At 33.4% G+C, this 25672-nt stretch overlaps 1 protein-coding gene across 1 annotated transcript in view; it reads right to left on the reverse strand.

The window, feature by feature from the left end:
- NNT (nicotinamide nucleotide transhydrogenase) overlaps positions 1 to 25672 on the reverse strand; it is a 112943-nt gene that overhangs the window by 28068 nt on the left and 59203 nt on the right. Inside the window, exons 18-19 of the mRNA XM_074199998.1 lie at positions 17974 to 18133; positions 15169 to 15250 (exon numbers count right to left, since the gene is read on the reverse strand). Of these exons, the coding sequence (XP_074056099.1) occupies positions 15169 to 15250; positions 17974 to 18133 (242 nt within the window). The remainder of the gene's footprint in view (positions 1 to 15168; positions 15251 to 17973; positions 18134 to 25672) is intronic.

A 25672-nucleotide genomic window follows, 5' to 3' on the forward strand; every position in this document is an offset into this window, starting at 1 on the left:
CATTGCCTAGCAAAAAAAAAAAAAAAAGAAAGAAAGAAAGGAAAAAAGTAAAACAAACCAACTGGAAAAATAAATACAAAAACTAACTGAAGAAAATAAAACTAAAAATTAGAATTAGATAATTGGAAACTAAAAACTCTATTTAAATACCAAACAAAACCAAAAGGCTGAAACAATAGAAAAAAACGTAAAGTACCTCTTAGGAAAAATGACCAACATGGAAAACAGATCCAGGAAAGATCATTTATCATTGATCAACCTGAAAGCCACAGTCAAACAAACAAACAAAAAATCCTGAACAATATCTTTCAGGAAATTATCAAAGAAAACTGCCCTAATATTCTAAAGATTTTCTTGAAGTTAGAGAGACATCTGAAATTACATATTCCATTCTGGGGCAAGAAAATTAACTAAAATTAAGTCTACCAGCCTCTTCTAAGAATAATTCAAGAATCCATTGAAATTGATATAAAGCAGGGGTGGCTAGGTGGCACAGTGGATAGAGCACTGGCCTTGGAGTCAGAAGTACCTGAATTCAAATCCAGCCTCAGACACTTAATAATTACATAGCCCTGTGGCCTTGGGCAAACCACTTAACCCCATTGCCTTGCAAAAACTAAAAAAAAATTGATATAAAGTGAATTTAATTAAGCAGAAGTTGGATGAGAATCTATCAAAAATTTTAGGATATAGAGTTGGTCTTGGAGATCAGTTGATCTTCATTTTAAATATGAAGCAACTGAAGTTTTGATGGTCACACAAATGGTACAATTTGAAGCCAGTAACATTTTTACTCTAACATTGTCTTTCCTAATGGTCTTTCAACAACATCACATTGTAGAACAAACTATTGAATTGATCAAAGGACAGATTAGGTTATTCACTGGAGTTCTTTCTAACTATGAGATTCCAGGGCTCTGTGAATTGTCATTTTCTCTATAAAAGGATTCTCTTTTAATTGAATAATTAACATAAGAACAGTTGATTCATAATTTTCTAATGCATATGTCCTAAATACCTTTAAAATAGTTCTTAATGAATCCTTGTTTTATTTTAAAATACTATCTTTTGATTACATATACTTTAGTTGAATTCACTAGGAAATAAATCAGAAAACCACTGAAAATATTTTTTATTTTTTGAAAAATATTTTATGATCTTTGATTTCAAATTATATAAATATGAAATTTTGTTTTTGCTCTGTAGTTAATAAGAAAGAAATAAAAACCTCAAGCTAGCTAATATATTACCCTTATTATTCCTTAGAAGTACAAGGGGCGGGGGGCAGCTGGGTGGTGTAGTGGATAAAGCACCAGCCTTGGAGTCAGGAGTACCTGGGTTCAAATCCAGTCTCAGACACTTAATAATTACCTAGCTGTGCGGCCTTGGGCAAGCTACTTTAACCCCATTTGCCTTGCAAAAACCTAAAAAAAAAAACAAAACAATAACAAAGAAGTACAAGAGGCGACCAACTTTTGTCTTGTATCATGCTTAATACATTACTTACTAGATTTCAAAGTTTTAAAGTTGTTGAGACATTAGACAGCATTATAGGAGTATTCCAGTATAGGAGAAAACAACAGTACACATCAAAAACACATACATATAAACAGACATTCTAGTGAGTCAATTAGTAATTTGTAATCATAAGAAACTATCAATTCTGGCCAAAGCAACTGGCTACCCCCCAAAATATGTATTAAAATAAATTATTTCAGACACTGGTTGGCGAACACCAACAATTTCCAGGAAATGATGGCCAAAGCTGATTTCCCAACATTATTATGTTACATCAGCATATGAAGATCATCCAGGATTTTGATATGGAAAGGCTACCAAGCTCTTAGTTTTCACCACTGCAATAAGAGGGGAAACTGTATTTAAAAGTAGTACTGAAGCTTTCACTAATTGTGACAAAATTTATTGTGTTCCAAAGAAAAATAATTATTAGAAATGACATCAAACCAGTCATTACCATAAAATTGTTTAAACCCACAGAAAATAATAAAAACACAGAATTATGGAACCATGGGAATTTTTTGGCAGTGCAAGATTTGGTTTGCTGAAACAAATGATCCTCAGGTTTTCTTTAAACTGAACTATAAGCATTTTATGGATATTTTTGTTGTGCCTTTTATAACATACTTGACCAAATTTTCACTTTTCTTTTTTTAAATACTTAGCTATCATACCCAGTTACCAATATTTTTACAATAAATAAAAAGCATTTTAATATTGATTCTTAAAATTTTCCAAGCTGGATAAATAACAAATGATAATTATTAATAACAAGAGCACAAATTTACTTAGCTATTTACAAAACATTTCCCTGTATAGCAATATTATTATGTCATTTTACAACTGAGACAAATGAAGCTCAAAGATGTTAAATTATTTGCCTAGAATCACCATGAAAGATTGGACCCAGATCTTCTGCCTCCATGTCCCATGTTCCTGCTGTACCAAAGTAGATCTCCAATATATGTTGCAAAAAGACAGGATGCTGTGATACTTTAAATCCTATCAAAGCATACTCTAAGTCAACTGAAGGTGATGCTGTGGTTCTGAACTTTGGTCACAACCCACAGCCTTTAATGCAACAAATTCAAATATCAACAAATTATTATTTCTGGACTTTTTAATATATTTGTGGCAAAAGTGACTTTGTCCACTTGATTGTGTTGAAAATGCACCAATCATCATTTAGTTATACCTTAATACCCAGTTAGAAAAATGTAAACACCTTATACCATTTCCTTCTTACTAAAAAATATGAGTTGACCAGAGTTTCAATGGAACAATCAGAAACAGAAAATAGTCTAACAGGAAAATTAAAATCTTCCAAATTAAGTGGGGGAAATAATGATCCCAGGAGAACACACCCAAGACTAGATTACTAGGACACAATTAGTACATACACTGACAGATGTGATCACTATATCATATATTTGTTTAATTGTATTTCTTTGTTACAGGAAAAGTTCAATGGGGGGGTAGGATGGGGGCAGGAATAAGAAATTATTTCAATGTAAAGAAAAAGGTATCAACAAAAAACTTAAAAATAAAAATAAATCATATGAGGAAATTACCTCTAACCCGATTCCATAATATTTTCAGGTTGGCCCACAGATAGAGACAGACAGACAGATGAAGAAACAAATTAAATAATAGATACTCAAAAAAAGAATAAATAAATAAATATACAAATAGATTAAATGGAAGAGAACAGACAAGAACTCATAAATGCAGTCAAGGTAAAATCTGAGAAGTAAGCTAATGCAAAAACATTACAGAAGATTTGCCCTTCCCCCCCAAGGTTTTCCTTATAATGTATAATGTTATGGAAATGGTTCTCATTGTAATCTCATGCTGCATTTCAGATTCCACATATTCCAGAGGAAGATACAGTTACTTGATTTTCTGCCCGTATGGGCATGGGTACAACATGTACTACTGAATATGCTTCACAGAAGCAATCATACTTGGAAATACTTAGCTATTTAAGGGAATAAAACATTCACGGCATGTATCCCACTAGGACTATTAAAGTAAACCATATTTTCTTCTTGCATCACAGAAATATCTAGACATACATCACTAGTTTATCAAAAGAAGGAACCACAGTCTTAAGGATACCAATTCAGAGAAAAGGACAAAAATTATGGGAACCATTTCTTAAGTATTTGAAATACTTTCTCTTTTTTAGCTTTAAAAAAATAAATCAAAAAACTTCTAAAAGTAACATTACTTAAGAAAAAAGCAGAACACATCTAAACTCTTCCTAGAATATAATAACCACAAGAGAATATCTTTTCAAAGTCTTTGCATAATTTTTTCTTACTGAAAACTTAATTAATGATCTATTATTTACCAATTATTTACCAATTATCCAAAATCAAACTATATACTGAAGGATGACTTAACATAACTTCTCAGAATTCTGTCATCCCAAAGTCTGTTCTTGAAAAAAATTTCAAATAAACAATAATTCTAAATATCTATGCCAATAAATTTGCTAGGTAAAAGAAGTGAAACAAAAGGGGAAAGGGGACTCATTTTGCAAATCCTAAAGCAATTGTAATAGTGTCATAAGAGATAATACTTATAAAATCGCAATTCAAAAGACTTCTAAAACAAGAATTCAACTAATCCAGTCTCCTGCCTAATTAATAAAGAATCCTTTTTTTAAAAAACTTCAGATCTCAAGGATATGCATCTCATTAGGAACCAACCAAGAATAGACAATGGGTTAGAAAGAATACTTTCCAAAAGGAAAAAAAAAAAACAAAGAATACTTATCAAATTTTTTTTAAGTTTACAGACTCCAGTTCTAAGATGAGCATGGCATCATCTTTAAAACAGAAATAGCAAAAAATATAGAAAATCTTACTGATAGGTGAATGCTTCTAAACTCTGCAGTGGATTACTGAAGAGTTGTAGAAATCAACTTCCATGGAGACCTTTAACAATAAGGTTGATATTTATCTCTTTACAGAGGCTTAAAGCCTTCCTAGATTAGTGGGAGAATTAAGATTATAAACCATATGATCTTGAAAAGGAAGGAGGAAAAGATATTTAATTTTCTGGAACATTTTCCCACAGTTCCACTTATTTAGAAAACTACCACCTAAAATTCAGAGATATAGATAAGACTGTACTCTCAGATCCTAAGAATTGATACTAACCAAGAGAAGAACAAGGAGTCCATGGTCCTCCCTTTAGAAACTGGGTAAATTCATGAAGATTAAAGTTTGCCAAAGTGGCATCTAAAGTATAAGGGAAAAATTATCATCAAAAACAAAGGAATCAGGGTCAACTAGGTGGTGCAGTGGATAGAACACTGGCCCTGGAGTCAGGAGTACCTGAGTTCAAATCCGGCCTCAAACACTTAATAACTATCTAGCTGTGTGACCTTGGGCAAGCCACTTAACCCCATTGCCTTGCAAAAACTAAAACAACAAAAAAAAAACTCCAAAGGAATCAAAAGATAAGTCTATTCCTCAGGCAGATTTAGATTTAAGCAATAGCTTCCACCTCTTCCCTTGGACCATCCTAGGTTATCATTTAAAATGGTGAGGTGTTCGCTTGATCCAGAGAACCCCACAAAATCATGCAAGTCAAGGGGTTCATATCTCCAGGTCTGCTTCAAGAACACCCATGAAACAGCACAAGCCATCAAGAGCATGCATATCCGAAAAGCTACCAAGTATTTGAAAGATGTCACACTGAAGAAACAATGTGTTCCATTCCATCAATATAATTATGGCATTGGCAGGTGTGTCCAGGCTAAGCAGTGGGGTTGGACACAGGGTAATTGGCCAAAAAAGAATGCTGAGTTCCTGCTGCATATGCTTAAAAATGCAGAGAGCAACGCTAAATTAAAGGGTTTGGATGTGGATTCTCTTGTCATTGGCATATCCAGGTTAACAAGGCTCCCAAAATGAGATGGTGTACTTACAGGGCTCATAGTCGAATCAACCCATCCATGAGTTCTCCTTGCCCTATTGAGATGATACTTACTGAAAAGGAAAAAATTATTCCTAAACCAGAAGAGGAAGTTGCTCAAAAGAAAAAGATATCCAAGAAGAAACTGAAGAAACAAAAACTTATGGCATGAGAATAAATATGACATTAGAGTGCAAATAAAAGTGAAATGAAAAATATTTGTTACCATAAAAAAAGAAATAGCTTCCAGAAAGCTACGTCCCATATGTGTACATATATATGTGTGTGTGTGTGTGTGTGTGTGTGTGTGTGTGTGTGTGTGTGTGTATGTATGTATGTATGTATGTATCTAGCATATTGTGGGCATTCAAAAAATCAATAATGTGTATTTAAGGAAGAATTGGGTCCTATGATTATACATAGACATATATAAATATAGCTTTCTTCTAGAAACTGTCATTTACTACTATACAATTCTGTTTGAGGAAACTGGTTATAGCTTAAGTCCAAAATATGTATTAATAAAGATTTTTTTCTAACTTAAGGATGGAATAGACTCCTTTGCAAAGAGACTTCTCATAACTTCCATAAATTGAAAACTAGAAGACTTCAAGCAGAAGCTGGATTAAGAATATTCGGTGATGTTGTGGAGGAAACTCTTGGCACAGTTAAGGGTTTTAGTAGTTGGTTTGTGAAGTCCCTACCCGTTCTGTGAGTCTGTGATGGAAGGTAACTTGCTAAGTCTCAAAACAAATGGAAACTTGATTAAACAGTATTTTTATATCTAAACAACATATACTTAACCTAAAGACACACTATCAAGAAATGTATGAAAAAACTTGGAACAATAATCTTATGTGGTATTTATTATTAGTTAATAATTATTAAGATGATAAGCAGTTTATATTGGCATAATGCTTCATGGCTGACAAAATGTTTTATATACACCATCTCATTTGATTAATGTTCCAGGATACTACATTCTGACACACAGTGATTCAGTATAATTTATAGATGATATTATCTGTTTGATTATTTTAACAGTGTTGTGGCATGATTCTTCAAATGCTATGGCTAGCAGGCGCCATAAAATAAAATTATTATTATAACCAAGACATACAAGAATTTGAACATGGACTGAGAAGCAGAATTTTATTTATTTATATTTTGTGCAGTTTACATGAACTACATAGAAGAAAATAAGACTCAAAAACCCCCAAAAATATCCAACACTAAAAGATCTAAAAATAACTTGGCTTCAGGGATAAGAGGCATCATTTTCACTAATTTCAAGGTTGCTTCTAATGAGTTCAAGAGTTAAATATACCACAAATTTCCAAGAAAAATTTGGAGCAGGAGAAAATTTTATAGATTATAAGGATCCAACTCCCTTCTTTTGAAGATGAGGAAAATGAAGTCAAGAGCATTAGGAGACTTGTCCACATTTATACGGTAAGTTTGTGGCAAGGGCTGATTTTTATCAAATCATCTAAGCTTCAACAGAGGGGAAGATATTAACAGAAGAAAATAACAAAGTCAAATTTCTATCAAACACCTTCAAGTGGTACTTTTAGGTAAATGTGACTACTCTGTCTTAGCTATTGTCCATTTTACCATTCATCTACAATAAACTATATGTATTTCCCACACAGAGAATGCAATGTTAGAAGCACAATTGGTGTAGCTGTTGGACAAAATCGTCACAAATTAGATATCTAGATATTTTTTAGCAATGGGTTGTATGCAGATAAGGATAAAAATAAACATTTTCCATAGTTTTCTATTCTCAATTTATTTGAGGAGCCAGTGGTTTGACAAACCATGCTAAATCATGACTTCCTGTGGCTAGTACTAGAGAAAAGATAGAGGGGTATACCTGCAGTATGTATAAAGGAATGCAGAAACCCCCTGAGAAATTATTTGGTTGAGATAACTAAATTTTTTCACAGGTCTAAAACTACTAAAACAACTAATCTGTTGTCTAGTTTTTTGCCAAAAACTAGTTTATAGTTTTCCAACATATCAATGGCTCAGTGAGTAGAATACCAGGCCTGGAATTGGGAAGATTCATCTTCCCACGTTCAAATTTGGCTTCAGACACTTGTAAGCTGTGTGATCTTGGACAAGTCATTGAACCCTGTTTGTCTCAGATTAATCATCTGTAAAATGAACTGGAGAAGGAAATGACAAACCACTCTAGTATCTTTGCCAAGAAAACCCCTTAAAATGGGGTCACAAAGAGTTGGACACAAGTGATCAACAAGTTTTGTAGCCATCCTAAAATAACTTTGTTAAATTTATGCTTATTCTTCTTTAATGCTATGATTTGGGATCCCAATGTGATTATTAACCTCCCCCAAATCAGAAAATGCCAGACTACAAAGACTGACTTAATACAAACATAATTCTCAAAGACAACATGATGCGAGTTCTTCAATAATCTGCTTGTGGTCCTGTGAAATACAATCTGAGATAAATTGGTCCATGATCTACTTGCTATTCTCTTTCCTACAGAGCCCACCCAACATCTCTTCATGAAACAAACTTCTTCCAATATAAATGATATCTCTCTTAAATTACATGGCACTCTTCCTCTTGCATGCCATTACCCAGAAAGACACTGCACATCTTTTTTTGTATTATGTATTGCTGGGTAACTGAAAGTTCCTAATTTGCACCCTTCATTAAGACTAACATTCCAATACAAACAGCACCAAAGGCTGGGTCCTTAGCCCAATCAGAAAGCCCATATAAACTATAAACTAGAACCTACATTCAAGTACTGTTCTCCAGTGCCTTCATAGAAAGCATTGGATCTAACCCTAAATTGTAAAATTTTAAACTTATGTTCAAGCCCATAAAGTCCCTACCATTCCAGAAAGGCTTTAAGCATGACCCCAAAAACAGACAGTTCTGTTATCTGAATGCTATCTGCAATAATTAAGAGAGACTCACTACACAGTGGCAAGCAAACAAATTTTTATTAAATATGTGCTGTGCTAGATATTGTCACTAGGGATATAAAAAGTCAAAAAAAGCATCTGCTATCAAAAAGACCACATACTCTCAAGAGAGACCAGTATACACAGAATAAATTCAAAATAAATATATGGCAGTTTAGAGAAAGGAGGTTCTAAAAAGGTGGAAAAATCAGAAAAGACTATAGAAATTGGTGGTTTGGATGAATGTTAAAAGCTAAGAGATTCCATTAAGATAGAAGTAAGGAAAGTACATTTCAGAAATGAAGAACAACTAAAACAAAGGTATAGAGAACAAAGATAGATTGGCTAAACTACAGAGCGTGGATAGGGAATTCATTTATAATGAGCCTAGGAAGTGGACTGAGGTCAGGTTAAAAATCAAACCTAAAAATTCTATATATTACCCTTGAAATGATGAGTGAGTGAATTTTACTAAGGTAGCAACATGGTTCAGCTCACTGGTCTGGAAAATCTAGAAAATCCAGTTGTGTGGAGAATGGATTCTTGTGGGGAGAGATAAAGGCAGGAAAATCAATTAAGATGCTATTGTAATAATTCAGGTTACAACTAAAGAGGGATTGAACTAAAATGAATGTGAGATGTTATGGATATAGAAATGATAAGAGAAACACCAGAGTTGATCACCTGCTAAGGAACTTTTTGGGGTCACAACTCATAAAAACTATTTAACAAAGGAGTCGGGGGCTCCAGAGGAAGTAGTAATACTAATCAAATCACAGATCTTTGAAAAATAGAGGCAAGTGGATAAAGCACCTTGGATCAAGCCCTGAAGCCAGGAAGACCTGAGTTCAAATTTGGCCTCAGACATTTAATACTTCCTTACCTTGGGCAAGTCACTTAACACCTTGCAAAAAAAAAAGGAAAAGAGAAGCAAGAAAAAACTTTAAATTATGCTCAGTTCTTTTCTCAACAACTCAAAACTTTCAATGCTTGATACCACTAGGACTCATTTTTACTTCTCTAAACAACACCTGTATTTGGGAAAAAACCTTAAAAATTAGTTAAATTAACTTCAAAAATTAGACTTTTACTGATGGTTGTGGAAAAACCTAGGAAGATTTGTATAAAGTGATACAATGAGAAGTAAGCAGAACCAATAGAACAACTTAAACTTTAACAACATTTTAAACATTGATAACTTTGAAAGACTTAAAAACTATGTTCGATGTAACTATCAACTATGACTCCAGAGAACCACTGAGGAAGAATGGAATCTACTTCCTAACAGAGAGATGGCAGATATGCACAATGAGATACATATTTTTGTATATGACCTCTTGATCTGACTTTGTTTTGCATGATGACTATGAATATTTGTTACAAGACAAAATAGGTAAGAGGGAAAACAAATATTTATTATCTAGGAAAATAGGTTAATGAAAAATAAATAACTGTCATTGAAGCATTCTCTTTAAGAGATAATAATAATAACAATAACTGCTTCTACCAAATATCCATTCATTGGGCTTGGTCTCATTTGGCTCAATAATCAACACACTAGAATTTAATTTGGTTATGGTGGAAAAGTAAAGTGGAAAATGTCCAGTGGTCCTGTAGCATAAGCATATTTCTTAACAAGTTCTATCAAAGTCTAAGTTCAAGACAGACATGCCACAAGGGCTTCTCAGGCAGTTGTGAGGTAATACTGTTCAGCTACCAAAGAAAATCTGAGCTCCTGAACCCTCTTGGCTTTATAAAATAAACTTTAGTCATAAAATGTCATATGCCATATTATATAATATCAGCTCTTTGCTAGTATGTTATGGCTAGGGCTAAAGTAAAGGAAAATAATAGTGTCTCTAAATCAATCAAAAGCCATGAAGCAAGGACGACTGTATGACAGATGCAATTTTTCTTGGCACAGTCTGGGCATAACTAATTGATGACAATCGTATGTCCAAGCTGGCACTCTTCCACAACGGATGTGTGTAAGTGTGTCATTACATCTGGATGCTGGGCATGCTGGGGTCCTGAGGCACAGCAGACCTCCTGTAACCAGAGGGCCCAGCAGCTGTACTCAATGAACACCGTGGGAGCTCCACAAAGTGATGAAAGGACCAAATTACCGCAAACTGTAAATACAGATTTATTTCATTAAAATACGAGGTAACTGCTGCAGTCAACTCTTGTTCAGACATCCTCCCCTTTAAAAAAAATTCCAATTCATATATATACATATGTATCCATAGCTTCCTAAATATCGTCTGAATCTTTTCCATTCAAGGATGACCTGATAGGTAAAACTTTTTTTTAAATGATATCTTTGATAATTCCTTTAAATGGAAAACTCCTACACAGAAGCTATGAAGAAAAACCAAGGAAAAACATGATGATGCACTGTCACCACATTAACAAGGCCTTATGGAATTCAGCTGCAACATTTACATAAATCTGTACAGTCCATGCTGACAGCTCAAACATACTATAGAAAGAAAGAAAGAAAGAAAGAAAGAAAGAAAGAAAGAAAGAAAGAAAAGAAAAAGAAAGAAAAAAGAAGAAATACAATGTGTAAATGACAAACAACAAATCACTTATTTCTTCTTTTATATGCCACAGAGATGAAAATAAACTACTGATCTTGTCATGACTGAAAAACAATAAAAATATTTTTTCTATTCTAGAAAATAAATGCTTTAAACCAAAATATGTGCTAAGATGTGTATAAAATACCAAGAATCAAGCTAATTGTTGACTAATTACATAAATGACATGTGGGAAAAGTAAATTTAAAGTTAATAAAATACAAAGTATTCCCACAGGAATGTCTTTTTTTCTTTTAATTACTTTTCCCATACAATACCAGAAAAATTAGTTTAAAACAGTAATTGGAGTTCCTTTCTCAAAATCTTCTGCTAATATTGTCCACTTTTCTGTGAATAAAATCCAAATTTCCATCATAAATAAAGGCTCCCTACCACTCTCTTTATCTATCTGTTCTTAAATACCCCTTCTCTCCACATGAACTCAATTCCACCCAAATTCCACAACTCTTCCTAGTCCCTCTTATTCTGCTGTTTTCTTCTACCTTCTCTCAAACTGGATTGATATTTTCCTAACATTCTCTAACTTTTAACCCATCCATCATGTAAAAATCAATAACAAATTAACTTTTTTTCTCTAGCACTTCACTTTTACTGATAAATGAAAGAAAAAAGAAGCATGCTACATGAATAAAACCCTCTTCCCTAGAACTGCAAGAAACTTTTTTTTAAAAAAATGATTTTGCTTTAATATAACTACTCATTTTACCTCAGCAACATTCAAACTCTATGACAGAATTCAGTAGTTAACCATGTGAACTGACTGAAGAACAATACTTCCTTTTTTTAGAGAAATAAAGAAGTTTCTTTATTCACTTTTCCATTTCTAGGCTTGTCGATTTCTTAATAATCAGAAGCATTATTAAACTGAAAGAATCAGCACTGGGTATTTTGCCACAAAAGAGGAGCCTAATTGAATTTAAAACCTCTTCTTCTTTAAGGAGAGGGATTGACTTCATCCTGAGTTAAATGATCAGTGACTTTAGCATTGATTGACAATGGTCTGTTAAGAAAACTATGGAAGTGTTCAGTTCATTTCTCTAAGATAATGTACTCATTACTAATCAGTGATTCTACCAGTACCAAGTAGTTGAGATGCACCACAGGTCTTTGGTCCATTAATAACCTTCAGGACATTATAAAGTACTTGAATTATTACTATTAGCATCTGAATTTCATCTCCCTTCTTACTTAGTCAAGAATCTTTCATCCTTCTAAACTTTGCTTATACTTTAATTTTGATGGAATTAAATGCCTCCTTCTTAGAGTTGGATCAACTAGTCTGATGATTAGCCCTCTGGACTTCTCAATTTTCAGGAAGCTGCTTCTGAATTTCACCATCATTTTCATCAAACCAGTCTTGATGTTTTTGAGTGTTCTGACCCAGGTGAGCAAATGCAGTGCTATACACAAATCTCTAAAAGCTGTCCACTCTTTTTAAGCTCTACAATTATCAATGGTGCATTGGCTCAGCTTTCCATCTAAGTTAGCAACAAATTGTTCCTGCTCAAAGACGGACTCTAATCTGATGACATTAATTCTTCTGTCTGGTCATTTAACTTTTGTTGATTATGAATAATTGCCTTTAAAAGGATAAATTTTTGATCAGTCCAGCACTGCTTCCCACATTACTTTTGTCACTATCACATCTTTGTCTTTTCTCCTCATAATCACATAGTCTATTAAATGCCAGTGTTTAGATGAGAAAGGCAAAAATATAATTTAGATTAAGAAATGAGATACAGGGATAGTTAGATGGCACAGAAGATAGGGCACTAGTTCTGGAGTCAGAAGGACTTGAATTCAAATCAACCTTCAGACACTTATTAGCTGTGTAACATTAGGCAAGTCACTTAACCTCAAATGTCTCCTTAAAAAAGAAAAGAAATAATATATGTCATATTTTTGCAGTATGCTCAGTAACTTCAGGCCTATTATGTCAAGGTTAGGACATAAACCAAAGTTTTCCTAAGTACAAGGTCAACTTCTACGTATAACCACCATGCCACTGTGTTGCCTCTATAGATCAAGATATGGTAACAACTAAACCTATAACTTGACCTATTTAGATAAGTTACTGATGTCAAACTTTGGGAAACAGATCAAGTAAAAGACATTGACACCATCAATAATAATTTCTTTCATTACTGTAATTATTGTAAATCAACTGATATGATGGGGAGACTCAGAGAGTCTAAAATCTGCTTTAGAAATCGTTTGATTTAGTTGACAAGTCAAGACATTACACCCAAAAACAGCACCAGTTTATAATATAATCTCATTTGTAAAACCCTGCCGAAAAGAATGATGGAAAATAATAAGCAGTAGTGTATCATAAAATAACAAGAAACAGTGAAGGGGAAAACTTGTTGATAGAAACTTGGCAAGAGACTCAAGTAATGTCAGCTTAGGAGCATTTAAGGATGAAACTAGAAGGAGGAGATAAACAGATGAAAGATGGAAAAATCTGAAAATATATTTATAATGAACTCTTTTCACCATCATGTTCAGTAGAGTTAGCATAGCTGAACTAAAATCTCAGTCCCAGATGTGCTTTTAAAGAAGGCAAAAATGTCATTAAGGAGAACAAAAATGAGAAAAAGGAGTATGGCTGGACTTCTTGTACAAAGAAGAGATCCACATAAGGTGACACAATTTTGGGGGATTCTCAAGACAATCTAAAATTAAAAATATTCACCATATTACTGTCAAGAAAAAGCAACTAAGAGATCATAGATAACTACTTGCCAATATACCTACACTCCCATTAACATTAAACATCTCCAATGAATTCAATTTCCAGATTATAGGAAATAAAAAAGGAAGATAAGTTTGGCAGCAGTTCTGTGATGGATAATTTAAAATAGAGGAAACCTATAAAGAGATGAGTGCTATAAGCAAGGGAGAAAGAAATAAGGGCCTGTCATAGGGTGATATCAATGGAAATTAGAGAAAAGAGATTGGATTCTAAAAATATATTCCAGGTAGAATCAACCTATTATACCATAGGGTATAATGCCCCAAACCCATTATTTTTGACAATGGGAAGTCTTAGCATTCTTGGGGGTTTTTTTTATTGATGTTTCATTCAGATTTTAAATTCTGACATTTCTCTTCCTTTACCCAGACTTCCTGGCAAAATATATACATATACATATACATATACATATACATATACATATACATATACATATACATATACATATACATATACAAATACACACACACACATATATATTATATATATTGATGTAGAAAAATATCCTATGTGTTTGTGAAATGCCAAATCAACCTTTTCCTCAATAAAGAAGGAGTTTGGGAGGGTCTAACACTTTTGCACATGAATATGTTTTCATTTCTCGTGTTATTTCTATCTTGAAACAATGGAAAATAATCTGTTCTCCAGGTCTCATCATGCTTTATCTCCCCAACTCCTCCTCAAAAAAGTTAAACTCCAAACAAGTTTCAATTTTTTGGAAATAATTCTATTGATATTAGATATGATAAAAACATTTCTCTTTTTTAAATTGTTGTCACATTTAGATTTATGCTACTAGCAACAGTCAACAGAATAGAATGGGGGGGAAAATCACAGAACCAGGGCGGCTAGGTGGCGCAATGGACAGAGCACCAGCCCCGGAGTCAGGAGTAGCCGAGTTCAAATCCGGCCTCCAGACACTTAATAATTAATTACCTAGCTGTGTGGTCTTGGGCAAGCCACTTAAACCCACTCCCTTGAAAAAAAATCATAATTGAATAAGTGAATTTTTTTGAATGTTTACTCAGTTTCCTTGGGATCCCACCTAAAGTTGATATTTAAAAGAAAAAAGGATATAGGAATTGCATCTTTACTTTCTTTTGTACAAGAAACCCTTAGATAAAGGAATACCCTCTACCATGTCAGGATTTATTCTGCAACTTATAATCTTAAGAGCTGCCTAAATGTAGCGCACTGAAAGATTAAGTCTCATAGTCAGTTTGTGTCAAGAGGTGGGAATGAATACCAGGTCTTTCTTACTTCCCCACATTTCCACTCAAAGAGAATGAAGGTCATCTCTTTTCCTTTTTTATATTTCTGTATTTCTTTTTATATTTCTATCCAGATAACTGGATAGACAGAGGCATGACTGTTAAATACAAAAATTCTAATATCTACTTTCTGATCTCATAAAATCACTTACCTGACCTTTTTGCCTTGTTCAGTAAGCATCTTTACCAAATCAGCTATGGGGTATTGAGCTTTAGCTGCACACAAACCATAGCCTGTAGGAAATATTTAATACAACATTTAAGAATTTATAGCAATTGCTTTAATCTAGAATATTTTTAGTTGCTACTATATTTTATAAAATCCATTTTGCTTTCCAACTCAAAAGTTATTTAACTTGAACAAAGAATAATCAATACTAGACCTAATCATAAATGTAAGCTTGTTGGGTGGGATAGAGGTAGGTTATAACTTGAAAATGCTAATCCAGAAACTAGGATTTTATTGTATTGTTCATTTTTTTGATGATCAGTACATGAGTGATGACAACAGTTAATTTTTTTAAAAAAGAGACTTCCAGTTTGAAAAATTAACAAATTCTTATTAAATTCCAATATTGAGAGGGTACTGAAAATACCACAGAAAAATCGTGTCATAGTACCATCACATGTCATAACAGCAAAAATATGATATATATCTTTGAGATCTACATGATATATATATAGATATATACACACATACACAAACTATCATCCTACTCAGAAATCTAATCATAGTGTGGAAGGAATTCTAGTATGGTAATTCAATATAGCCTTGAAGCCAAAATGTCTTCATCCATAGATATGGCAAAAACGACCTATCTGCATTCAAGGACCACCCTTGCTAAGTTCTAAAATTGTCATCAAATGGACAATTGAATAACAAATTATTTTGATCACAGTAGTACTCTACGTCAGGGGAGAGAGTATAAAAAATGAGTATTTCAAAGTATTAAGGAAGTAGAGAAGCTTTTATCCAATGAAATGAAACACAATTTCTTATAAGGCTAGATCTGAGAAAATAATTAAGTCAACTAATTCAAAGTGGTAAAACCCAACCTTGCAATAAAATCTCATTTTTTTCTAAATTACTATTACTCTTACCAAATAGCATGAGGCTGATTTTTATAACTCTTCAGAACAATTCTATTCAGAAACTAACAACATCATAAAAAACTGGGGAAATGATTGCTTTTATTTTTGTGTTTTATAAATGGGAATTATATGAGATGGTTTACTTTGTAAGAAGTTTCAAAACAATTTTCATTTTCTCTTTTACTTACATAAGGAATGTTTTTTTTCAAACTGAATAAGCTAATATTCTTGGAATCTTTTCATTCATCCCATTTTCACTTAAGAAATTTGAGTTTTGTTTTTAAACTGGAATTTGTTCATTAATCCCTTTGTAAATTTGTCAGGACTATGGAACTATTTATTAAAATCTGGTAACATCTCACACATACACTGTGCATCAGGATGACTAGAAGTAAGCCCAAATTAGAAATCTGTTACTATTTCTTTTTTACTTGGAATATGGTACTTCAATCTGGTTCCTACAGGTTTCCTTCATTATCAATCTTTGTTATTAGTACTTCAGCCTTCTCATCTCTTCAAACTTTGTTTTTTATCCAAAATTCTATAATTGGTGTTGGCACACACACACACACACACTCAAAAAGCATCTTTGTTAAAGTAAAAATTAATAGACAATCATTATTTTATGCACATTTCATTCATTCACTGATAGTGCATCATTTATAATAAAATGATTGCTTCCAGGCCTGTAAGAATACAACTTCGTTAGTTTTTCTACTAAGAGAAAGTTGAACATAATCAAAACAGATAATAATTCACAGGCATTTCTGTGTTTATTAAGGCACCTACTATGTGCTGAAAATGGGCAATGTGCTGGGGATTCAACTGTGAAAGATGAAGCAATTTCTACTCAAGAAGCTTAAACAGATGAGATTGCTAAGTGTTTTCCCCCTACCATTAATGGAAAAGAATAAGAATTAAGTGCCTGTCATATGTGAAGCACTTTAAAATATTTTCTCACTCCATCCTCTCAGTACAATCCCTTGAATTATTTCATAGGTTTCTAAGATTCGGGATTGGAGATAAAGTTGTTGATACCTCAAGGGGTTAAATAACTGACTTATGGTCACATGGCATCTAAGCATTAAGAGAGAAAACATCTCCTGATCTGGAGTCTCATGTTCTTTCTACTGTACCATATCAAGTCCTGATTCATGGCAATTTTTAAAATGACAGCTTCTGTGGAACCACAAAGCAGCCCAGAGCAAATCAATAAAAGAAGTTTCAAGTGGGCAACCCACAGAGCTTCCTTGGAGAGACAAAGAAGATCAAATGCAAGATCTGGAGTCAGAAAGATGTGATTTCAGATCCAAATTCTCTATCACTCTCTGTGAGATCATGTACAAATCACTCAACTTCCTACATAGTGAGCATTTAACAAATGTTTACTAATATTAAAGTTAGAGAGTTTTTCAAGGTTCAGTTCAATCAGTCTTTTTATCATTTTTATCAATTTTATCATTTTTGTCATTTAATTTTAAGATATTGAAATAAAGGGCTTTTTTTGGCAAATCTTTTTTAAAAAATCAACAGATGAAATCCATACCTTCACTCTGGTCAAGAATAGCAAGACCCAAACGGCTGATGTTTACGACTTAGAGGCACACAATTCAGGCTCAGAAAACCAATACGATAAAGGAAATAAAGAAGAACAAATAAGGCCAAGTAGTTCACTGGGAACCTAAAGGGACATTTGTATTGGTCTCCGTACAACTCTTAAAACTTAGGTGCCATTCTTCAGGAAATTCTTCATTTTCTTATTTTAATTTTTTTTAATTATCAAGAAAGAAAAAAGAATCTTCCACTTTAAAAAAAACTCATAAAAAGGAACTTATAAACAGTTTCCCTTTTCTTTTTTTTTTTACCTGGAGTAATGATGATGCTATTGGCTTCTTTTATCATGTCAATAGCATTATCCAGATTAATTTCAGTATGTGTGCCAGAAATTTCCATAGGTTTTCCACCAGCTGTTGAAGTTGTGCCATAACCTCCAAGGATCACATTAGCCAGGGAACGATTCATGGCCTGAAATTCAAAATCATTGGAGTTTCAGAGCAGATGACAAATTAAACTGAACAAAACTGCTTATTCTGCTCAAAAAAATTTTATTCTGTAAAAGATAGAAGCAAGCTGTTTTAATCCACATCACTCTCACCTGTTAAGACTGTCACCTTCATACAGATATACGTTTTCCTGGCATGTTTCAATAAAAAAGATAATTTGCAAATGGACAGTTTAATGAAAATAATTCCAGCTCAGACAACATTCATTAACTGTTTTAAACATGATTAGGCATGGTCTGTCTAACCTATGCACAGATCCTTCAGCAGTGTGAAATAGTGATAACAAGGAATCACAGGAAATGGGAATTTTACAAGGTGACTCTCTGTAAAGCCTTCACCATGAGCCTTCACCATGAGCTGCTCAGAGTAGCAAAGAGGAGGCAATAGAACTGGGGGAAAGCAAACTGGCCCAAGCCATTTCACTGGAGTAATGCTGCCCCCTGTTGTCGATAAGAGTAGATAGGGTCCTCTCACTTTTTCCATATATATATCCTTTCTAACATGAAGCCCCATGTAGTTACTAGGTTTCCAAAGTTTTCAATTAAAAGTTAAGTACATTTATTATCTATTTTTATGTTAAATCTTTACATGTTTTTCAATAAATATTTTAAGCCACCAAAACATACAGCACACAAATTATTCAACTGGAATACTATGCAATATATAACAAAAATGCTGATAAAAGTTTTAAAATGTTTTAAAAAGACAGGATGTACAGAGGATTTAAAATACTTAACCAAAGACAAATTATATAAGGTAAGGACAACTGGTCCTATGTGAAGAGGATACAGTTAACTTTATAAATAATTCCAAAATTATTCCTATTTTATTTTCCTACTGACCAAGTATAGGCCTCTTTATAGATGACTAAATTTCAGAATATAACAAATCTGGTGGTTAACAATGTAAGCACTGCAGTGGCAAAAAATAAAAAAGATATTTTTCTATCCAAAGACTAACATGACATTATATTTTGTTAAAGAAATCTTGACAGATAAGATTAAAGCTGGATAAGGGGAACAAAACAGTAAGGGGAAAAAAAAACAAAGTAGATACAAGTGAAATTATTAAAAGTATCCCAGGAACATGAAGCACCAACATTAAGCTGATAGACACAGCATGGTGCAGCTGGGGGAAAAAATGGTTTTGAAGTCAGAGGTCCTTGGATTTAATTCTCAACATTGATGTTTAATAATGTCACTTCAGATATTTGGGCCTCAGGTTCTTTATAAAATAAGGGTGTTGGGCTCAATGATTTTTAAGGTTCCCTTCCAGCTCTAAATTTATGCCCCTAGATCAGAACCTAGTCAGAAATAGTTGCTGGGTTTTGGGGTGGAAATCTGTGAATTTTTTAGGTGAGAGTATTCCCAGTGTGGAAACTCCCTCTATTGATGCAAACTGACAACTCACCTGTAACTCCATAGTCTTGGAGAGTTCCTTCAAGCACTAGAGGTTACATTGAACTTGCCCAAAGTCACATAATAAGAGTCACACAGGACTTGAGCTCTGATTTTTGCAAGGTCAGTCTATTGCTTGAGTTAAAAACTGTGTTCACCCTGCAAATAAGCATTCCATAGGGGACAAAATTCTAACAAATTTCTTTGAGGTTATGATACTCTAAAGCAAAAATTGAAATGCCTATAAAAGGTACTTTTTAAATATTTGAGGATTCATATAATTTTTTTAATTATCTGGTTGACTAATTATCAAAAGAGGCCACTAAGATTAAAATCCTCAATTCATCCTTTTAAAACTAAATCCCAATTTATATTTAAGGTTTCTAGTCTTTTCCATTTTTAATTTTTGGGACATTCTTGAAAGTTCTTTTCGTGACTACAATTAAATTAATAAATTGGGTAAGCAACTTTTTTATCCATAAAGAGAGGTTTTAAAATAGTTCAATAACATTATTTGTTTATTTATTTATGGTGACAATAAATAAAACTCTGCGCTATGTCCTAGAAAAGATGCAAAGACTAAAGACGTTGTCCTTAACCTTTTAAAAGCTCAAAGTCTGGTATGGAGGGATATTAAAAAAGTGTAATATAAAACACTACAATACAAATTATGGTCAACAACTGCATTAGATTATAAAGGTGCAAATCAAATTCTATTTGAGATTGATAGCAAGAAGAGTCAAATATAATGGCTGAAGAAAGGAAAAGTCATGAAAGAAATGAAATTTTCAATAGGAAAAGTTTTGGGGTGGGCACAATGATGCACATATACAAGAAACAACATGAGAAGGAGAGAAGTGAAAAAGTGCAGACAATGAAGGATGCATTCAGAGGACAACAAAGAGTCCAATTTTAGACCCAGCAATTTTGGATACAGGTATTTTTTTATTTATGCATATATTTTCTAGTAAATTTGGCAGGGGGGAATTTAAGAAAGAATTCATGTCAAAAAGAAGGCCATGTTTTACTATATGAATAATTCATTTGTTGAACTATTTTTCTTAGAAAGCTGAATGGAGTTGAAGGAAAAAAAGTCAGAGAATTCTGTAGATATTTAATTAATAATGTCTAGCTACATCTAAAGACGAGAGATAAATGGAAAAAACTCAAACCAGTTTAATAATTAAATTCACTTATTAACATGTATCCACAATTAAAAGTTAGACCGATTCCATGTGTGTCATAAAAACTAAATTCTTTTTCATTTCTGTGAATTTACCATTGCAACACTATAATTTTTTCAATGTCACTTAAGTGATTAAGTGATTTTTTTCACTTAAGTGATTTCCTGCGTCCAATGAACTAAAAATACTGAAAAGTCCTTGGTTTCTCACAAAGAAAGCATTTCTATAAAAGATCCTTTCAAGTGATTATAAAAATTGTATTATTATAAATACAATCTATTATAAAAGTTGTACTTCATTAAAGAATCTCAATTCAATTAAAATTTTAAATTTTAATATAAATGAATCTGAAAACAAAGGAAAGTCTGACAATGATCTCAGCCAGAGCAATAATCATTTAGTACCATTTATGAGCATCTTTCTCTCAGTGTTTCCTGTTAATTAATACTAAAATAGTCTCCCTATGTATAAAAATCTGCTTTAGAGGACAAAATGCTTCATTTTGCTGCCCTTTTGATTGTGTCAACAAATGGTATATAAAGAGAAAGTTACACCATATTCTCCAGACAGCGCCAAGATTTTGGCGAAATCTTTTTGCCTAACCAGTGTGGACACTGATCTTAAAGAGAAGCACTTTTCAAAGAAGGAAAATGAACCTTTTGTCTCTCATTGAATGAGTACTGTGTAAGTACCCAAGTCTTTTTAGGCTCTGAAAAAGGACAAAGACGGGACCGATGAAGGCTGAGAGGAAAGTTCTTCTTCATCCAGCTCTCCCGACTCTCCTCAGTTCCTTCCCTTTCATTCCTTTATGAAGAGCCTTCACAATACTAGACTGAAGATAAAAAGAGCAAACGTCCCACAATCTGGAAGTTTAAAAGCCATGTTTTTCCTTTTAGCCTACTCTCAAATTGTCACCATAATATAATAACCAGATCACTGAAAATTTGTTCTTCATCTGATATACAAACAAATAATCTCTCTATTCTATGAGTACAAATACTCACTATCTGTACCTACATGTAACTGTCTTTCGTCATAAGGCCTAAATGAAAGAAAGGGAAGGCATACTACCTCAGAATCATCCAAGGAATGAAGGCTTACAAAACATTTTTTCCTCAAAACTGCTCTATAAGATAGAAACTACACATATTTCTCAGTTTAGACATGAGGAGACAGGCTTAAAAAGACTAATTTCCCTATAATTATAGTTCCATATTAACATGAAGTCTTGACTACTACCTTCAATTTAGGGGAAAAAACTTACCTTATTATATAATTTTGCTATCTCTTAATACTTTATGTTTCTTCCTTAAGGATATGATTTCTCTCTCATCACATTCAACTTAGATCATTGTATGCCATGGAAATAATGTAAAGACTAACAGACTGCCTTCTGTGGGGAGTGGGGGGAGGGAAGTGAGATTAGGGGGAAAATTGTAAAATTCAAAATAAATAAAATCTTTCTAAAAAAAAATGAAGTCTTGAGCCCAGGTCTCCTGACTCTCCAATCCTAATACTCTTTCCACTATACCACACTTCCGTCAGACCACGTTTCCCTTTGCAAATATGTGTGTGTGTGTGTGTGTGTGTGTGTGTGTGTCTGTGTGTGTGCCCTACCCTCCCCCCTCCCTCTTTCAGAAAAGTCTCTGAAGGGCTTGCCTCTGCTTTGAGGAACACAGGGAAGAAGATGAAGACCAGAGAAATGGAAAGAAAAATCTGATCATAAACAACAGGCAGTAATGGCAGGAAGTAGACAAGCCAGCCCCCCCCCCCAAAAAAAAACAGAAATGGGGACAAAAAAAGAAGACAACAATGCAGACCAAGAAGTCTCCTCTTCAGGAAGCCTAGGGATCCTTATTCCCAATTCATCTCTACTCTCAGTCCATATTTCTATCCATCAACTTCATTAGTGGGAAGAATCTCAGATAATAGCTAACATTTTCATTGCTCTTGCTATGTGCCAGTCACTGTGCTAAGTGTTTTAGAATTATTTTCTTATTTCTTTATTCTGACAACATCCCTAGGAGGTAGGTGGTATTATTAACCCCATTTTACAGTTGAGGAAACTAAGGTAAACAGAAGTTAAGCAACTTTGCCTGAGGTCACACAGGTAGTGGTTGTAAGAGTTGATTTAAATTTGGGTCTTCTTGACTCCAGGCCTGGTGGTTTGTTAACTGCATCACCTAGCTAGCTGCTCTAGATCTCACTAAAATAGTGGTAAATGTGCTTTTTTGGCATGCTACACAGAAATTAGCCTATTTTACCACTGAAATACAATAACATAAAGTTTGAAGGATCTCCTGTACTTTAGCAGAGTGCTTTAAGACCAAATGATGTTAATATGGGCTGATCTGAGAAATTAAACCTTATGTATAATGTCATAAATAATAAAAATAAATGAATTGTTATTTTTTAAATGAATAAATTTAATTTTGGAACATAACACATTTGTTAAACCTATAGAAATGTTCTACATCAGCTGTGAATCAATCCAATTTTTTTAGATTAAATCACACTTTAAATATACTATAGACTCTTGGTAAAGAAATCACACAGTGAATTTTTATAGAGTGAAGATTCTCTCTGTAAAATAAACGCTCATATCTCTTAGAGGCAGACTTGGTAATGAACTCTGATACTCCCTGCTATAGGGGGAGACTGAGGCTGGTGGATGTTTTGAGAAGCCTAAGAACTAAAGCTGATTGAGTGCCTACTCTAAGTCCAAAAACAACAACTGAGCCCAGAAAAGGGAGTTATCAGGTTGTCTAAGGAAGGACAGGTCAGAAATGAGGATGTTAAAGCTTCCAAACAGATCAGCAGTGGGACTCAGACCATGACTGGGTTGCTATACTTCCTGCTTTAGGCAAGGCAGAGGGTCTCCAAAATACAGACAGCTCTCCCTTAAGGACCATTTTGCAGACCTCCCCTTACCCTCATGAGGATCCATGGAGGTCTCATCCCCTCTGCATCTCTAGGGTCCTTATAGCCAGAGAGGCTTCTGGGTCTAGGGCTCTGCAGCCAGAACAGAGGAGCCCAGGACTGCACCTATACTGCAGCCCCCTCCATCACCACACTCCCACCACCAGCCAAGTGGAGCCCTGGTCAGAACTGGAAAGATAAATTTTCTTAATTCAAATTTATGTAAATTAAGAACTGTCTGTGTATGTGTATAAACATATTTTTGTGATTTTTTAAATTAAGATAATCTAAATTTTCCTATATCTAGTTTACTTAGAGTAACACATGCCTGTTCTTCCTTAGTAATTTTTCCTTAGTATAAACTTAAAGATAGTGCCTTCATTGTAGTTTCCTGACTAAGCAGTCAATTTCCCTTCCATATTCTATAAGCACCTCCTTAGCAAGGCCAATTGCTTGCACCTAAGAATATGAAATAAAAGGCAAAGACAATAAACTAAAAAGTATCAGAAATCAGAAAATTGAGCAGGAAATAGAAATTTTACCTTAAGAATTAAATTAAAACACGTTTGAACTCAGAAACAAATTATCACAAATTGGTAATACTATCAGAGACAGTATTAGAGTGGTCTGAGCCAATGTTACATTTATATTCTCACTTAAGTGTTCAAACAAGACACTTTTAGCCCAATGAATGGGTATACTGAATAAATGGTAAATCTAAAGATGGCAGTTGAAAGAAAATAAAATAAATAGGAATATGGAAAATTGAAGGGAAAAAGGGAGGGAGAGAGAAGTCAAGGGACATCCAACAAAAAAATATTTAGCAGGAATAGTTTCTCACAATTGCTTCAGGTGCCATTACAAAGTAGTTATGCTACAAATTCCTTATTATTATCCTATAGGATATGATTATCTGGTTATAACATAGATTAAAAAGAATCTCAATAAGAAGAGAAAAGAAAGGGATGAAAGAGAGAGAGAGAGAGAGAGGTGAAATACTGACAAATATAAAGATCACAGGGAAGACTTTTTAAAAAGACATCAAGGCAGAAAGAACACAGGAGTATGTACAAGTATGACTATGATGCTGTGAAAAATTAGCATATTAATGACTGAGTATATTAATAGGTAGGTAAAAAAACAGCTAACTTAAAAACTAACAAATCTTATTTTAATAATCTGCTGACCCCTACTGGCCATTGAGATTTTTTCAAAGACACAAGATCAATGTAAAATTTTTTGTAATAAATCACATCCATTTTCAGAGAATTTTAAGAAATACAAAGTAATATCAGATAATTCCTTCTGATAAGGCTTCATCAATAAAAATAAATCTCAAGAGAGAACAGTGTTATTATTAGAAATATAAAAATCCTAATCCAATGACCAAAATCAACAAAGTCATTTGTGTTCACACTATAAAATTCTATAAAGAATCTGAGATATCAGGGGTGGCTAGGTGGCAAAGTAGATAAAGCACCATCCTTGGGAGTCAGGAGTGCCTGGGTTCAAATCTGGTCTCAGACACTTAATAATTACCTAGCTGTGTGGCCTTGGGCAAGCCACTTAACCCCATTTGCCTTGCAAAAAAAAACAACCTAAAAAAAAATTTAAAAAAAAGAATAAGATATCAAAACCCTGAAATTACTTTACAGTATGAACAAAATAACAATAAAATCTTTACCTTTCATGTAACAAGCCTCCCAAAAATCATTATAAAGAAATTTTAATTTAAATTGAAAGGAAAAAAATGAATTGTTCAAATATATCTCATATCAAGAACTGAAGAAACAAGAATGAGACATTTTCCTTCCTCAATTACTTGTAAAGCAAAAATCACTATTCTTTAAGCACTGATATGGTACTCTGTTGTATCACATGTTATATGATTCTACTTAGGCAATAAAATTTATTCAGTTTAATTCAGTGACTTACAGTATAATGCCTCTGTCATTAAAAAATAAAATCACAGAAGAAAACTGAATTTTCAAAGTGTATGTG

The sequence above is a fragment of the Macrotis lagotis genome, chromosome X (genome assembly GCF_037893015.1).
Source record: "Macrotis lagotis isolate mMagLag1 chromosome X, bilby.v1.9.chrom.fasta, whole genome shotgun sequence".
Classification (NCBI taxonomy): Eukaryota; Metazoa; Chordata; class Mammalia; order Peramelemorphia; family Peramelidae; genus Macrotis; species Macrotis lagotis.